The sequence below is a fragment of the Theropithecus gelada genome, chromosome 12 (assembly GCF_003255815.1).
Source record: "Theropithecus gelada isolate Dixy chromosome 12, Tgel_1.0, whole genome shotgun sequence".
Taxonomy (NCBI): Eukaryota; Metazoa; Chordata; class Mammalia; order Primates; family Cercopithecidae; genus Theropithecus; species Theropithecus gelada.
The window spans coordinates 35,729,062-35,742,672 of record NC_037680.1 but is presented as its reverse complement, the minus strand read 5'-3'; the positions used below and the strand labels follow the sequence as shown (position 1 = coordinate 35,742,672).

General features: G+C 34.6%; 1 protein-coding gene across 4 annotated transcripts in view; it reads left to right on the top strand.

Moving 5' to 3' along the window:
• The window catches only part of BAZ2B (bromodomain adjacent to zinc finger domain 2B), a 310,475-nt gene that overhangs the window by 209,483 nt on the left and 87,381 nt on the right, over nt 1-13,611 (top strand). For all 4 annotated transcript variants that reach the window (XM_025405435.1, XM_025405437.1, XM_025405434.1 and 1 more), the window contains 4 exons: nt 1,791-2,001; nt 9,212-9,304; nt 9,421-9,482; nt 13,389-13,454. In XM_025405435.1, coding sequence (XP_025261220.1) covers nt 1,791-2,001; nt 9,212-9,304; nt 9,421-9,482; nt 13,389-13,454 — 432 coding nt within the window. The remainder of the gene's footprint in view (nt 1-1,790; nt 2,002-9,211; nt 9,305-9,420; nt 9,483-13,388; nt 13,455-13,611) is intronic.

Sequence of the window (13,611 nt, the reverse complement as noted above, 5' to 3'; positions counted from 1 at the left end):
GCTATCAAATACTAGATCTTATTTATTTTACCCACCTATTTTTTATAACCATTAATCATCTCCACTCCCTTTCCCCTCTCCTCTCACTATCCTTCCCAGCCTCTGGCAACTATCATTCTGCTTTCTATCTCCGTTGAGTTCAATTGTTTTAATTTTTAGCTCCCACAAATAAGCGAGAACATGCAAAACTTATCTTTCTGGGCCTGGCTTGTTTCACTTAATGTGATATTCTCTAGTTCCATCCATGATGTTATTGCAAATGAAAGGATCTCATTTTTCTTAATGGCTGAATAGTGTGGTGTATATTGTGTGGTGTATATTTACCACATTTTCTTTATCCATCTAACACATGGGTTGCTTCCAAATCCTGGCTATTGTGAACAGTGCTGCAGTAAACATGGGAATGCAGATACATCTTCAATGTATTCATTTACTTTCTTTTAGATATATACCTAGCAGTGGAATTGCTGAATTATATAGTAGCTCTATTTTTAGTTTTTTGAGGGACCTCTGAACTGTTCTCCATAGTGGTTGTACTTATTTACATTGATATGTTCTTGATATCATCAACTCTCAGTCATTGCTCAGATTTTCAATTGTCTCTTTATTATTCAAATTTTCTTAACAGTTTGTCTGTCTCTGTATTTATTTAGAGATGAAGTCTTGCTCTTGACCCCAGGCGGGAGTGCAATGGTGTGATCTCGGCTTACTGCAACCTCCGCCTCCCGGGTTCAAACCATTCTCCTGCCTCATCCTCCTGAGTAGCTGGGATTACAGGTGCCTGTCACCATGCCCAGCTAATTTTTGTGTTTTTAGTAGAGACAGGGTTTCACCATGTTGGCCAAGCTGGTCTCGAACTCCTGACCTCAGGTGATCCGCCCGCCTCGGCCTCCCAAAGTGCTGGGATTACAGGCGTGAGCCACCACGCCAGGCCAGTTTGTCTATTTAAATAAGTATCCAAGTAAGGTCCACAAATTGGGCTTGTTTGATACATATTTTAAGGTTCATTTAAACTTCCTACAGCTTTCTTCTTGCAGCGTATTTGTTGAAGAAACTAGGTCATTTGTAGAATTTCGCACAGAATGGATTTTGCCATATAGTTTAACGTATACTTCTGTGTCTCTTTTAAAGTTATTGTAATTAAATCTAGAGGCTTGATCAAATCCAGGTTTGATTTTTGTGTGTGTGTGAGGGGCAGTACTACTTTGTAGGTAGGTGATTGTATGAACCTCCATTAGGAGGCTAATATCTGTCTGGTTGTGTCTCTTTTTGATGATAGGCAACCATTCAAGTTCAATTCTTCGATTCACTAATTTATTAGGTATTGCAGAATCCTGATATTCTAACTCTTTCTGTCTTAATTTATTAGCTGTAATATTTATAAAGAGAAACTTTCATGTATTATTTTGGCTTAACTGATAACCCGTAAGAGCAGTCTATAGTGGCATCAATCCACAACTAGTATTTTTAAATATCTGCTAACTCGATGGTCATTATAGTTCAGAAATTGTGATTAAGATTTATAACTATATGTTTATAGATACAGATACAAATCTCTCTATATATTTAATTAAAGCTTAAGTCATTAAAGTAAGAATATTAAAGCTATACCAAAGGCCATGAATAATTATACATCTAAGTTTAATTTAAAAATGAAATACCTAAAGTTTATATACCAATGTTATAAATTCCAAAATATATGCAATTTTTAGCTAGAATTTTCTGAGATATTGGTCTCTTGTGTGTATTTTGTTTGTAATATATTATTTCTATAAAATGTTAATTAAAAGGGAATGCAGTGGTGTCTTTTGAAAGAAGAGGATGTCATTCCTCGTATCAGGGCAATGGAAGGCCGTAGAGGAAGACCACCAAATCCAGACAGACAGCGAGCAAGAGAGGAATCCAGGATGAGACGTCGGAAGGGTCGACCTCCAAATGTTGGCAATGCTGAATTCCTAGATAACACAGATGCAAAGTTGCTAAGAAAACTGCAAGCTCAAGGTAAGAAACATAATGTGTCTAACACTAATAATCATACTAAAAAGTATACTAAAAGTATTTCTAATATTTTTGAATTAGGATTGACACTGCTCTCAATTTTTAAAAAGTAAATATTTGTGTTAGAATAAAATGAAAAAATAAGGAGTCCCACTGGTAACTGGAGTTCTTTGATTAGGTAATCTTTCCAGAACCATTATTCATAAACACATCCTATCCTGTCTATTTAGAATGACAAAGGTGGGTGTTAAGCTTTTAAGGCTTGCACAGAAAGGGAATCAACCAGCACTTGGCACATGCCTTAAGGTCGTGCCAACCTTCTGGAAATTCTCATTTTAACAGCTCCCGATTCCTTGAGGTGGTACATGGGAATAACTCCAAAATATGTGGATCTGTGGAGTAAATTTTCAGTCAGAGAACTCCAATTACTGGTAAGTAACCCCAGTCTTTTAGTTCGGGTTCTCCTGTAAGTCCAGATGTAGTATATATATTTTCAGAATACCAAATTAATACATTTAAATCAAAAAGTAAGATAACCAGAAAGTATCATTTGTCAAGTTCAAAATGCTCATAATAACCTAAACTGTATTAATGATTTGACATTATACATAAGTTCTCAACATGAAAGTCCCATGCTATGTATGGCAAAGAGAAGGCTGAGTAAAATAGAACAGTTTGGCTTTGCAGTTTGTGTTACTAGTTACAAATGTGAAGCCGCTTAAGGCTGTCTGAATATATCAACATATGTGTAGATACCTTGTATTTGCAAGGCATATATGTAAAGATATGTAACGATGTAAAATAAAGGTTTAATAATGAAACTGACTTAAAAATCTAACAGAATTTTACTTCTCATGGGTTTTTATTATGCCTATAAATAAGCAAAATGTTGAGGAAATGTATAAAAGACTTGTTTCTATGTATTGTAAACACCATCATAATATTGACTTCTCTGTTGCTGCTTTGCTTTTTGTTATAAAACAAATATCCATGACAAAACTCATACTATAGAATGCTTTAAAGACACATGTAATCTTAGTGCTTTGGGAGGCCAATGTGGGAGGATTGTTTGAGGCCAGGAATTTAAGACCAGCCTGGGCAACAAAGCAAGACCCCATCTCTACAAATAAAATTTAAAAATTAGCCAGCTTTGGTGGCACGCACCTATAATCCTAGCTATTGTGGAGGCTGATGTGGGAGGATCCTCTGAACCCAGGAATTCAAGGTTACAGTGAGCTATGATCATGCCACTGCACTCCAGCCTGGGTGACAGAGTGAGATCCTGTGTCTAAAAAATAAATAAATAAAATAAAAGACACTGTCATTCTTATCAGTGGAATAATTAATCTTTCCAGAAATATGTATACACATACATACACATGCGACCATTCACATGTACATGTATATCCTTTTTGATTTTTAAAATAAATGGACTTGAATCAGTCTCTTTTTGATGACTGTTTAAGCTATTTCCAGATCTTTGCTATCATACAATTGTAATAAATATATATTACACTTTTCTAAGCATATATTATACAAATCTAAACATATTATACAAATCATTTTCAAGTTTTTGTGGATAGCAGGCAGATATTGTCTCCAGTTTATACTTTGACTAATAGCTTAACTGCCTAGCATATAACTTAATATCATATAAGTTTTTTTGTCTTAGTGTGTATATTAGTCTATTCTCACACTGCTATAAAGTTACTACCTGAGACTGGGTAATTTATAAAGGAAAAGAGTTTTAATTGACTCACAGTTTCGCATGGCTGGGAGGCCTCAGGGAACTTACAATCATAATGGAAGGGGAAGCAGCCACCTTCTTCACAAGGCACCCAGAAGAGAGACAGAGCAAGGGAATCTGCCACTTAGAAAACTCAGATCTCGTGAGAACTCACTTACTATCATGAGAACAGCATGGGGGGAACCCCTGCAATGATCCAATCCCCGTGCACCAGGTCCCTCCTTCAACACATGGGGATTACAGTTTGAGATGAGATTCAGGTGCGAACACAGAGCCAAACCATATCAGTATGGTAGTCAGATTTTTTTTATTTGATTTGATTTCTTATAAGACTTTCATCCCAAAGAGTTACTGGTGAAGGTTAAAAAGAAAAAGTCAGTAAATTAACAGGCATAGATGGGTTTTAAAAATTGATATTGTCAGTAAGCTATTGACTCTTCTGAATAATGTTTAATGCTGGGGAATGTGGACATTGTTTGCATAAAATAAGAAAGTTTGAAATTAACTGATAATCAAAACATGGGCTCTTCATGGATATTTGGTATATCTAAGTATCATTATAAGTTAGAATCTAAAATAGCAAATTTAAATTTGGAAAATTAACTATATTTTTGTTGTAACAAAGTAAAAGTTAATTATTCAACTTTTACCAAATGTATATTCTCCTTCCAGATTTCAAATTGATTTGTATTCAATCACATAGTTTATCCTTGTTATAATATACTGGGTTGCATTTTGCAAGTTCTGTTACCTTTGACCTTATTGTATATTGCATGTGCTCCTTTTCAACATGTATGTAAAGATTATTTAACAGTGAGTAAATAATCATTATTAATATATACAAGTATATGGAGTATTGTTTGCATTTTTTCTTGGGAAGAAAAGAAAGTAAAAATGAAGCACTTTATCACCTCTTTCATTTCTAAAAGCCTTCTACGGTAACACTTTGGGGGTTATCTGAGAGGATTCTAGAAGAAGTTTTTGTTATATATTATTATCCTTCTCTGACCAAGTAGACTGAGAAACCGGACTTAATTTGAAGAAGGGTTCAGAATAGTGAGATAAATGTGAGTTTAGAATGTACATCCAAACATTGTGAAATGAGAACTCTAATTTCTCGGTGTATAGGTAAAAATCTGACAAAGTTTGAATATGATAAAGACTTCCATTCTATATAAATAACCTGCTTATTGATTGACTGATACTATTAATATCTCAAATTTTCCAAAATAACAAGTACACCTATTCATTTCATATGTGATTGAAACTGAGATGCCTATAAGTAATCTATACCAGGCACCATTATTTTAAGATGTACACTAAGAAAGAAAAGAGCTGCCAGTTGTCAGTTACATTCTGACCTTAGGGATATCAAGATGTTTAAAAAAGCATCTTAAAATCAAAGAAATGAGTTATATCCAAAATATCCCTAATTCTATATGAAAATAAACTTCATCTTTGAAATTAAAGTGGACAATTTCGTAAGCCACAAAAGATACTTCTCAAATTAATATTTTAAAAGGTGATTACAATATATTCACCAACCAAAAAACCAAATAAATGAGAAGATACTGGAAGTAGTTTATTTCTACAGCTTGGACAAACTTTTCAAGGTATCTAACTCATTCTCTTTCCTTTGTATTCTCTTTTTTTCCTTTTTTTTTTTTTTTTTTTTTTTTTTTTTTTTTTAATTTTAAGATGGAGTTTCACTCTTGTCACCCAGGCTGAAGTGCAATGATGCGATCTTGGCTCACTGCAACCTCTGCCTCCCGCAATCAGCGATTCTCCTGCCTCAGCCTCCTGAGTAGCTGAGATTACAGGCACCCATCACAATGCCCAGCTAATTTTTGGTATTTTTAGTAGAGATGGGTTTTCATCATGTTGGCCAGGGTGGCCTCAAACTCCTGACCTCAGGTGATCCCCCGCCTTGGCCTCCCAAAGTGCTGGGATTACAGGCGTGAGCTGCTGTGCCCGACCTTTTTCTCATGTCATCTTCTTTTCCAACTGCCCATAATGTAAAATTTAAGCTATGTAAATTTTTAATGATTAATTAAAATTTTATATTTCTTGCTAAAGTAAAAAGATGTGAATTGAACTTTAAAATTTTTTTGGTCCAAAGATTTTTCTAAATTACTGGCCAGACACAGTGGCTTATACCTGTGTAATGCTAGCACTTTGGGAGGCCAAGGTGAGAGGATTGCTTGAAGCCGGGAGTTCAATATCAGCCTGGGCAATAAAGCAAGACCACAAAAAGAAATTTTTTAAAAATTATCTGGGCAAGGTGGTACACTCCTATAGTCCTGGTTATTCAGGAGGCTGAGGGGAGAGGATAACTTGAGCCCAGGAGTTGGAGACTGCAGCAAGCTATGATCATGCCACTGCATCTGGGTTACAGAGTAAGACCTTGTCTCAAACAAATAAACAAAAATTATTGTGGACTTGTGTAGGGCTTGAAATTGACTGATACACTCATACACAAACATGGTTCTATATATATTATAGAATTTTCTTATTAAAAGTTAAACTTATATTAGAGAATATCAGTTTAGCTTGGAGCAAAAGAGCATACTTATGCCATATTTTCTATGAAACGTTTTTATCAGTACATCTTTACATCTCAAGACAGAGTCAGGTCTCTATTGTAGAATTCAAAACTTTCCATCCTTAATGTTAAAGAAATATTTATCTGGCATTATTATAGATGAGAATAATATTCTTCACCCGTATTATTATCAGAGGTTGCTGACCCTGCAGGTCAGTTTATAAGTTTTTATGTCCCAGAGTATTTAGTGAACAGGAGATCCTTTTTGTGTGACCCAGAAATTTTTAATGATGCCTGTAACCTCCTAATTTTGAAAACGGTTGGGACATTGGAGATAAAACTTTATAATCTTCCATTTTATTTTTCAATAACACTTCTAGTTTACTAGATGAAATTTGACTCTTTTCATTCCTTCTCCTTCTTAAAAGTCTCAGTGATAGAAAATTGGCCATAGTGACCAACTTTACTTCAGCTATTATGAGGACATACAGTTACATTCTTAGCTAAAATCTTAAGGCATTTAAACTTTGCTTAAAGATTTTTAGAGATAGTAGCATATAGACTGTGGCGTCAGAAAGTCCTGGGGTTTCTTTGGGGGTTTTTTTGAGAGAGAGTCTCACTGGAGTGCAGTGGGCAATCTCAACTCACTGCAACCTTTTTCTCCCGGGATCAAGCGGTTCTTCTGCTTCAGCCTCCCAACTAGCTGGGATGACAGGTGCCCACCACCATGCCTGGCTAATTTTTGTATTTTAGTAGAGGTGGGGGTTTCATATGTTGGCCAGGCTGGTCTCGAAGTCCTGACCTCAAGTGACCCACCTACCTCAGCCTCCCAAAGTGCTGGGATTACAGTCATGAGCCATCGTGCCCAGCCAGTCCTGGGTTTTTTTCTTGGCTATGCTATTTAACCTCTAGGAGCCTTAATTATTTTACGTGTAAGTGGGGCAATAATGTTGATCTTATAAAGTAGCTGTGAACATTAAACAAGGTGATATAAATTTAACACAACAGGCCGGGCGCAGTGGCTCACGCCTGTAATCCCAGCACTTTGGGAGGCCGAGGCGGGTGAATCACGAGGTCAGGAGATCAAGATCATCCTGGCTAACACGGTGAAAGCCCATCTCTACTAAAAATACAAACAATTAGCTGGGTGTGGTGGCGGGCGCCTGTAGTCCCAGCTACTCGGGAGGCTGAGGCAGGAGAATGGCTTAAACCCAGGAGGCAGAGCTTGCAGTGAGCCGAGATCGTGCCACTGCACTCCAGCCTGGGCGACAGAGCAAGACTCTTTCAAAAAAAGAAAGAAAGAAAAAGAAAAATTTAACACAACGGTACCTGCAATCAATAAATGGTGGAAATTTTTAAGAGCTCAAGTGATTCACGTGTTAGCAATTATATTCATTGTCAATGAACATAATTTAGGTTTCTGTGTTCAGTGGCTACAAAATTTATAACAATGTCTAATACAAAGTGATGCTTTCTAAAATGATGATATGATCAACATTATACACCACTTTTAGCGTTAGAAGTATTCAGACCAAGTTTACCAGCAGAAGAAAGCAAGGATATTGCATGGTTTCTTTGTCTGTTATACCCTTTGCCACAATAATGCTCGGTAACAACCCCCAAACCTTAGTAGCATACAACACTTTCTTAATCACTTGTGCAGATGGAATCAGCTGGAAATTAGCTAGGCAGCTTTGCTTATCTTGGCTGGGCTTATTCACATTTGTGGGGTCAACTGGCTCCCTGTGTCCCAATCTTCCAATAGCCTAGTCCCCAAATCATATCTTCAGTCATGGACAAAGCACAAGAACAAAAGCAGAAAGAATATAACTAAACTTTCAAGCTCTGTTTTCATCACAACTGCTAACAACCTCTTAACCATGGAAAATCACATGGTTGACTTCAGAATCAAGGGACAGGAAAATATATTCCACCTCTTGATGGGAATTGCTCCAAAGTCACATTACAAATGGCACGAATAAAAGGAGGAATGAAGAATTGGAGCCATTAATTTTGTTCATCTACCATAGTTTCATACATGTGTCCTTGAAGATAATAAGAACTAGGTTGTCTTTAAAAGTCATTGAAATTCTGCATTCTTTTCATTTAGGAGATTTAGTCCCTCTCCGTCATAAATGAAAATACCACTGGATTCAGGAACTTAACCATTATAGCTAATTGAAATACTAAGTTTGGGTGGGAGGGGACTTTTATATTTGTTTTAATTGGAAGTCTTCCTTTTTTATATACGCTAGGACTGAAGCTACATTACAATTCTTAAAATACTAGCAGCTATTTTCCCACTAAGTGGGATTTACTTGAAATGTGAAAAAAAAATGTACTTAAATAAGCCTCTCTGATAAAGATTAAAAGAAACCTCATTTTTATGTAGTCCTAGATATGGGATCATATTTGATGAAATAATTTGATTATTTCCATTGGAATGAACACGACATTGTCTACCACACCACTCTCCTACTTGGTATCTGTCTGACCTTAGGCAATTTTCTTAAATATTATATCCTCAGCCGGGCACAGTGGCTCTCACCTGTAATCCCAGTCCTTTGGGAAGCCAAGGCGAGCAGATCACGACGTCAGGAGATCAAGACCATCCTAGTCAACATGGTGAAACCCCATCTCTACTAAAAATACAAAAATCAGCTGGGTGTGGTGGCGCGTGCCTGTAATCCCAGCTACTTGGGAGGCTGAGGCAGGAGAATGGCTCGAACCCAGGAGGCGGAGATTACAGTGAGCCGAGATCGCACCACTGCACTCCAGCCTGACCACAGAGCGAGACTTCGTCTCAAAAAAAAAAAAAATAAAAAATTATATCCTTTATGATGATACCATTTTCACACAGTTACTGTTTTAGGTTAGTAGTTACACAAAGTTGTTAATATTCTTTGAAATTTTGTGTTTTTCAGAAATAGCCAGGCAAGCAGCACAAATAAAGCTTTTGAGAAAACTTCAAAAGCAGGAACAGGCTCGAGTTGCTAAAGAAGCCAAAAAACAACAAGGTGAGTGATTTAAATGATAACATAAACTCGAAGAGTCAGTACTGGGGAATTCATGAGAGGTTTCTTTTCTTCATTCCCTTTTTGATGATATCTAATCCTTTGGCTTCTTGTTGTAGCAATAATGGCTGCTGAGGAGAAGCGAAAGCAAAAAGAACAGATAAAGATTATGAAACAGCAGGTATGTGTATGTATTGGAACTGACTTTTAAAATATGGGACTTATTTTGAGGATTTGTTAATAATGTACATTATTTTTTATTTCTTAAATAACTGTATTTCACATTAATGTTTGTGTCTTATTTAGAAAATTGCTATCTTCTCTTAATTAAAATTTTACCTGTTTAATAAAGTATTCTACTTCCAAGTGTTTAAAGAAATGATTACCAAACAGTAAATTTGTGTAAGTACTTTAATATCCTTGTAGACTTTGTATAAGTTGATATCTTGAACAATTTTCAGAATTTTTAAATTAATATATCAGTCAATGAAGTATATTACCCAAATGTTCAAATTTTAATAAAGCCTGTTGTTCTTAAACATGTAAAATATTAGTAGAAAATTAAATTTAAGTTATACAAAATAAGATTTGCCTTCATTGCTTCTGAATGCTTTCAGGGTTACTTAAAAGTTGTCACTGCAAAAAAAAAAAAAAAAAATAGATGAGAGCATTATTTTAGCAAATCCAGAGTTCTCTGTCTTGTATCTACAATATTTCTCCCCGTGTGGTTTTCAAAATTAAGTTTAGGTAAGAGAAGTAATTTTTAAATTTTCATAGATAAAAATTAAGTGAGAAGGTATTCAGCTTCATTTAAGATGAGAATGTGTAAACTACTCTCCCATCTCCTCATATTCATGGTAACATTAAAGCAGAAAGGAAATGGGAGAAAGTACTATTCTTTTAAAAATGTTAGGAAGCAAGTAGTTATTTCTGAGAATGAAATGAAATCAATTATGTTACTATGTAAATACCTGCTAAATAAGGGGCTTGGGTTGGATTTGATGTGATTATCTCTAAGGTTTCTTCCAGTATTAACTAAAGCAATATGACTAGAAAAGTTGCTATAGAGTTGGGATTTAGGATTTGAGTTTGTAGTCAGGCAGCCTACGGTTAAATATGGGCTCTGCTACTTAATAATTTTGTGACCTTAGATGAATGACTTAACCCTTAAGTCTTTATTTCTTCCATCGTAAAAGAAGTTAATTGCAATATCTGAATAAATGAGATAATGAACATAAAGTGCCTACTGCAGTGACCGGCAACAAAACACATGCTCAACTTTTTAAAAATAAATATAAAACATCCAACTACACAGTATACTCTTTTACCACCATAATTTAAAGTAGCAGTTGTAAACTTGAATTCCATCCTTAGTTTGTTAATTGTGACTGCTAGACATTGTAAGATTGACCTGAAATAGGCTAATGAATGCATTTGTTAAAATATATTTACTAAAGAGTATATATGAAAAAATAAGTTCATATTTCATTTTTAAGTGAAATACTGTTGTTTCTGTTATACTTTTATTTAAAAAGTTTTATAGCTTATTCTATTTCCTAATGGCTGGAGACTCATTAGATCCCATCAGTACTTTAAATTCAGCTTTATGATCTTAAAGTCTTACAGTAGCTACAACCTAAATCCACATGGTCTTTGCTACTCATTGAAAAAGCATTGAGCTCCAAAGTTTCCAGCAACATTAATGCAAATGAACTGGTCTTAATATTTATCAAGATATTTATCTGAGGCCAATCTCAGAATACCATCTCATTTATTTGATTCAACAAAGTGAATCGAAGTATAGAGTAATTCTACTCATACTATCTGTTATATAGGATCTATTTTAAAGTCAGCATTTGATCTAGAATAAAATAGGGTATGTGTTTTCATCCTTTGGATTATTTTTTCCACCTAGTAGACCAAAAATATCACCAGGCAGTCCTTAAGACAGTTTTCTGGAAGATTTCAGAAACATTATTACAAAGCAGGAGGCACACAGGCATTGGGATCTGACCAGGACTCTGTATTACTACGTATTGGACTTCAGACAAAATATTTACTTGCTGAGAACCTCAGTTTTCTCTTATATAAAAAGAAGATAATTTAAGCTTCTATGATTTTTTAATGATTGATAAGATATTAAATGTAAAGTGACCAGCTCAGTGGTTGAGTACCCGACATTGTAAAGTTAACCTGTATTATAGTAATTTACCATGTTTATCTTATCTACATGCTAATGATAACACTACCAAATATATATGGATATATATAAAAGTCACTTGAATAGTTAAGATAAAGCTTTAGATTGTGTATGTCAGCCCCAACATTCCCTGCCTATCTGTGCTTAAGAGAACAATGAATGACTTTTGCTGACTTGAAAACATAGCACCTTATAATGTTATAACTGACAAGAGCAGGAAAGTTAGATCAAGAGTATACTTTTCTCAGATATCAAGTTCTAATTCAAATAAATACTGCAAATATGGATCAAATACAATCTTTTCTAAGACTTGGAAATTAAACAAAAGATACACTTTGGGGTTTTGGGTTTTATTTTTTGTTTTGTTTTTCTTTGTTTTGTTTTTTGTTTTTTTAGACAGAGTCTCCCTCTGTTGCCCAGGCTGGAATTTCAGTGGCATGATCTCTGCTCACTGCAGCCTCCGCCTCCGGGATTCCAGCAGTTCTTCTGCCTCAGCCTGCCAGGTAGCTGGGATTATAGGCATGCACCACTACACCCGGCTAATTTTTTGCATTTTTAGTAGAGACAGGATTTCACCACCTAGCACTGTTCATTTCTCGAACTCCTGACCTCAGATGATCTGCCCACCTCGGCCTCTCAGAGTGCTGGGATTACAGGTGTGAGCCACAGTGCCCGGCCCACTTTGAGGTTTTTATTTTTGACAGCCTACAATTAATACTCAGTACCAAGATAGGATCACCAAAATCAAAGAATGTGATCATTCTTGTGAAATCAGAACAGTAATCCCTAAAATTTCATCATCCTGCAGTAGACTCCTGCAGGGAATCAATAACATCAGTGTACATAAAACAATTAAAATGTATATCAAAGTATAACTTCAATAAGTACAACTAGCATCTGGAGATAGGAGCAGGCATTGTGAAATACAGGTGTATAAAATGTGTTGGCCCTGGAAATTCTAGGATAAGTACAGTTTTCAATTAGGAAACTTTGAATTTTCTTTTTTAACTTGTATTTATTCCCATCAGTGCCAATTTGGGACTTCTGAATGGATTAAAGAACATGAAATTTCTAAGAATGTTTTATAGAATATGAGATAATTAATATGAGATAATTTTTTAAATTAAAATGTAAATTTTTGTCAAAATTTATATGATCACTAAGTTATAAAACATATCCAATAATCAGGTTATTAAATTTAGACAATGTGTACCCCAATTATGTCCTACAAATGATTTCCTGGAATGTTAAATTATAATTAATTAATTTTAAAATAATGTTACAGGTTATTTCTGAAATGGGCTAATTGTGATAATTATAAGCAATGTTATATTGTCATGCTATTCAACATGTGAAATAAATTTTAGAATGGAAATTATTGTTAATAATGTTACAATTGTGTCACTGTATACTTTTTAAAGCATTTTATTTAATCATGACAAATGAGAAAGGGCAAACACCTCTCACTATTTTACACAAGAATAGTTATTATTTGCTCAAGACCATTCAATAAATGACTGTAATCCAGAACTGGCTATATGTTTTCTGACTGCTGATACATGATTTTTCTACTATTAAGTACTATATTTATTTCAAGTTAAGTATTATTTGTAATTGCAAATATTTATAAAGATCTTCAGGGTATATAGTTTAATCAGCTTGCTTTGCTGAGTTTCTGTTTATTTAGCATTTGCATTTTACAAATTATGAGAAACTTTATCAAATCATATTAGTTTCAGACATGAAAATATATATGATTTTATACTAAATAATTAAATTTTTATGTCCTGCCTTTGGTAATTTTGTACTTATATTTTTATTATTTGATTCTGCTCAAATACTCTTTACTCAGTTTATTATCTCAAGTTATCATAACTTTTCCTACAGGAAAAAATTAAGAGAATACAGCAAATCAGAATGGAAAAAGAACTTCGAGCTCAGCAAATTCTAGAGGTAGAATTCTTAATTTAACATAATTAAAGTAATATAGCCATATATTTTTAAGTCTGCAAAAATAAAGATTTTACATGCATGTTTTCTCACGTTTGTCAGATACTCTCTTTAAACATTCTGCATAGAATAAAACTTTATCTGAGCCTTATTTAGCAAG